The 3487-nt window shown below is 33.7% G+C and overlaps 2 protein-coding genes across 2 annotated transcripts in view; both read left to right on the top strand.

Annotated features, from left to right (window-relative positions):
* The window catches only part of LOC123009474 (venom carboxylesterase-6-like), a 10373-nt gene extending 9923 nt beyond the window's left edge, over positions 1 to 450 (top strand). The window contains exons 4-5 of the mRNA XM_044405833.1: positions 1 to 156; positions 201 to 450. Of these exons, the coding sequence (XP_044261768.1) occupies positions 1 to 156; positions 201 to 390 (346 nt within the window). The 3' untranslated portion in view covers positions 391 to 450. The remainder of the gene's footprint in view (positions 157 to 200) is intronic.
* A 288-nt stretch (positions 451 to 738) lies between these two features.
* Positions 739 to 2723, top strand: LOC123009889 (potassium/sodium hyperpolarization-activated cyclic nucleotide-gated channel 1-like). The gene is made up of 4 exons (XM_044406446.1): positions 739 to 1411; positions 1456 to 1744; positions 1799 to 2214; positions 2262 to 2723. The coding sequence occupies exons 1-4, from the start codon at positions 761 to 763 to the stop codon at positions 2556 to 2558; spliced, it is 1653 nt and encodes a 550-aa protein (XP_044262381.1). The 5' UTR covers positions 739 to 760; the 3' UTR covers positions 2559 to 2723.
* The last annotated feature ends 764 nt before the right edge of the window (positions 2724 to 3487 follow it).

Genomic DNA, 3487 nt, shown 5'->3' with positions numbered 1-3487 from the left:
ATTTTGTTCCGGTAGTACCGAGGATTTTGGGGCCTCACATGGTGATGATACGGCCTATATTTACAAATATGACGTTGTCAAAACGGACACTAATGATCAAGACAAGAAAATGATCAAATTTTTCGTTGATTTAATCACAACCTATGCACATACAGGGTTAGTACTACTAAATTTTATAATGAAAAAACATTTTTTTTCAGGAGACCCAAAGTTGGGATAGAGTGGCCACAAGTACCCAAAAATTTGAAAGATAAATTTACATTTTTGAAAATCGATTCTCCGACAAAACTCTCAGTAGGACGTGGTACTGCCGAAAGTACCAAATTTTGGGACTCGTTGCCGATCAAAGAGAACGAAAAGTTATTTCCAGACGTGAAAGATGAATTGTAATTTTTTATCATTACTTATTTTTATAATTCTCAATAAAAGTGATTTGTTTCTTGCCTCGAAGATGTATGATTATTTTTAGTACTTACCGTACTCCTCAGAAATAAAAAAGATTTGAAAAATACGAGTAAGGCCTGATAAATATAAAACTCAATTAAACCATGGCATGCAGATTTATTTTTTTTTGGTTTAAAATTGTCAAAAATTTAGATTGGTTATTTGAATAATACAGTCAGTACCTTCCGACACTACACTACATCTCAAGCCACAGAAGAAACCATAGATTTCGTATCAGATTAAGATATAAAAAAAATACTTACAATCATGTTAGTAAACGCCATAATTAGATGTTCTAACGTCGCATATTTTTGCAATGAAGAAAATCAAACTGCCGACCCCAATTAGGAAAATTCCGCATCATAAATGTGGTCTCCCTATTCAAGGAGAAAGCTTGGCTTATCGCATCCACAGCGGTTTATTCGTGGGACTTCGTCGTCGAATATGGAAATGGAAAACAATCAACAACTCGATCCTTGAAAGTAAGACAATTTTCAAATCCACTGCCCAAATGTACATCGAGGAACAACGGCATTTTTATCGCCATCGTTGGAAGATACATCCCTACAGTCAAGCTCGCTTGGTGTGGGAAATGTTCATGATTCCAGTCTTTCTCTCACTGTTTGTTGTAATCCCAGCGGTGATATCATTTTCAAAAGTTGAAGGATCCACGTTGATTCTTTTTTACGTAAAGTTCGGCTTAGACATTATATCTTTCGTGGACATAGTCCTCAATTTTTTCACCGGATATTACGACGAAAAGCAGCAGAAAATTGTGTTAGGGTCTAAAGAAATTGCAAAGCATTACATTTGTCGATATTTTATCTTCGATATTGTTTCTTCCTTTCCGTTTCATATGATTTTGCACTGGCATAAACAAGACCAAGACAATATGTGGGAATTGCTCAATTTACTAAAAGTAGTGCGTTTACCGACACTTCTTAATTACTTACGCAAACTAGGAGAGGTTTGTTTTTGTTTTTGCCTCACTTTTGCTTACTTTTTTTACAGAGGGTAAAATTTCTTTCGTACTCCATGAAGTTTATGTGCTTCTTTTTATGGGTCTCGGTTTTATTAGTTTGGACTACGAGTTTTCTTTTCGTAGTAGTTAAAATAATACATGCTCGTCCTATATTGTTAAGAAGAGTTAAGGACGCTCCGATGCTTATGACCTTTTTTCGGGTTGTGAGATGCACTATGTTGGTTGGTGTAAGTGAGCAAGTAAACACCAACACTTTGGTAATGATTATCCAAATCGTTGGTTTTGTTGCTGGAGCTATTTTGCAGATTGTTATATTATGTACTAATTCAATTTAGTGAAAATAAGCATAACTTTAATCAAAATTTCTTGTAGCTAAATTAATGCAGTTGTTTCAAAAGCGTTCCAGTTCAACAAGCAAATACAAAAATCTTATCGAGGAAATCGGGGAATACATGAAATACAAGGAATTGCCAACACAGCTGAAAGACAGAATTTTGAAATACGTCGAATTCAAGTTCCAGAAGCACATCTTCCGAGAAGAAGACGTTTTGAGTAACTTATCCTCCGTTTTGAAGCAAGACATTTTAATACATCGATGCCAGAAAATGGTCGAAAAYGTGGAATTCTTCAAGGATTTGCCCACTCATGTCTTYCTRAGAATCGTGACAAAATTGCGCTCGGAGATTTTTTTGCCCAACGATGTCATCGTTTTGGCCGGATATGCCGGACARGCGATGTATTTTATCTACATGGGAACGGTTGCTGTTTACACAGGAAACGGAAAAGAGGTTCGCTTGGTGCAAAAACCAGCAATAATCAACGTTCTTGTTTCCAGATTTGTCACTTGGAAGATGGTAGCCATTTCGGTGAAATCGCTTTGGTAATTAATGAACCTCGAGTTGCCACTGTGATCGCCGTCAAAGAATGCGAATTGTTCAAGTTGAGTCGAAGAGATTTTCAAGAGGCAATAGAACCGTTTCCTGAACTCAACAAAAAAATTCGACAGTTGGCAATGAGCAGACTTGAAAGCACTTTGCAAATTTTGTCGGAGAATAATGAGGAAATTCGAATACAGCATACTTCAATGATGGAAACAGAGGAGGATGAAGTGATTGATACTGTTTCGATTTAACTTGAAAAATAATGTTAATGTTAATTAGTTTTATAAAATATAATATGACAAATCCATGCAAGTAAAGTAGCATGAATACCTAAGAGCTAAAAAAATTAGGGAGATTTTATATTTCAGTTTGTTTTTACTTATTTGTCATAGTTTTTGACATATGTTATTATTTTCGTCGAGATTTTCATTTGCAGGAGTCAATATCCTTTTCTTGTCCTGAAGATGCCCCTTACAAGAGCGGGCGAAACGTCGACCTTTTTTTCTATATTCACGCGGTGTAAACCAAAAAAACCCCAGAATTCAACGTGACTTTGGCTGCAAAAGCCTACATTAATTTTACAGTGTACGAATACATGACTGGATGATTCCTGGAAAAAATTTAAAAAATATGGGTCCATAGGTATATGCTTTTGAAAATGAAAGAAATTTTAAATTAACAAAATAAAACCCGATCAATTAAGTAATAGTATTAAGCAAAATCGCTTCAACATGAAAATTTTTGCATCGTAAACTTAAGTTTTCAAATTTTGGGTTTTGTGTTTAATTCAGTATGTAATAATATAACAAGAAAACATAAAAGTCTATTTAGGAATTGTGAATTTCTGTAAGTATATTTCATATTTTATAAGCCCTAAAAAGGCAGTTTCATTGTTCTCGGTTTTAAAGCACTTCGAAAATATTGACTACTTAAAAAGAAATAAATAATAAATATAGATAAAAAATAATAAATCACTCAATAGTTAAACCTAACCAATTACATTCTCATCGTTTATTTTCCCACCAAATTAATTTGAAATAATTTGTATATACAGAACAACCATTTATAACCACTCTATTATTCCAGCGATCATTATTTCCTAAATTTTTAAATATTGATATTGATTATTGATCCTAATCATAATTAAGAAATTATTTATTTTATTCACAATCACTAATGT

This window comes from Tribolium madens, unplaced genomic scaffold (genome assembly GCF_015345945.1).
Source record: "Tribolium madens isolate multiple individuals breed KSU strain unplaced genomic scaffold, Tmad_KSU_1.1 Scaffold_7;HRSCAF=85;Tcas5.2_LG10, whole genome shotgun sequence".
NCBI classification, from domain to species: Eukaryota; Metazoa; Arthropoda; class Insecta; order Coleoptera; family Tenebrionidae; genus Tribolium; species Tribolium madens.
The sequence above is the reverse complement of the archived record's forward strand: the minus strand, read 5'-3'. Positions and strand labels throughout refer to the sequence as shown.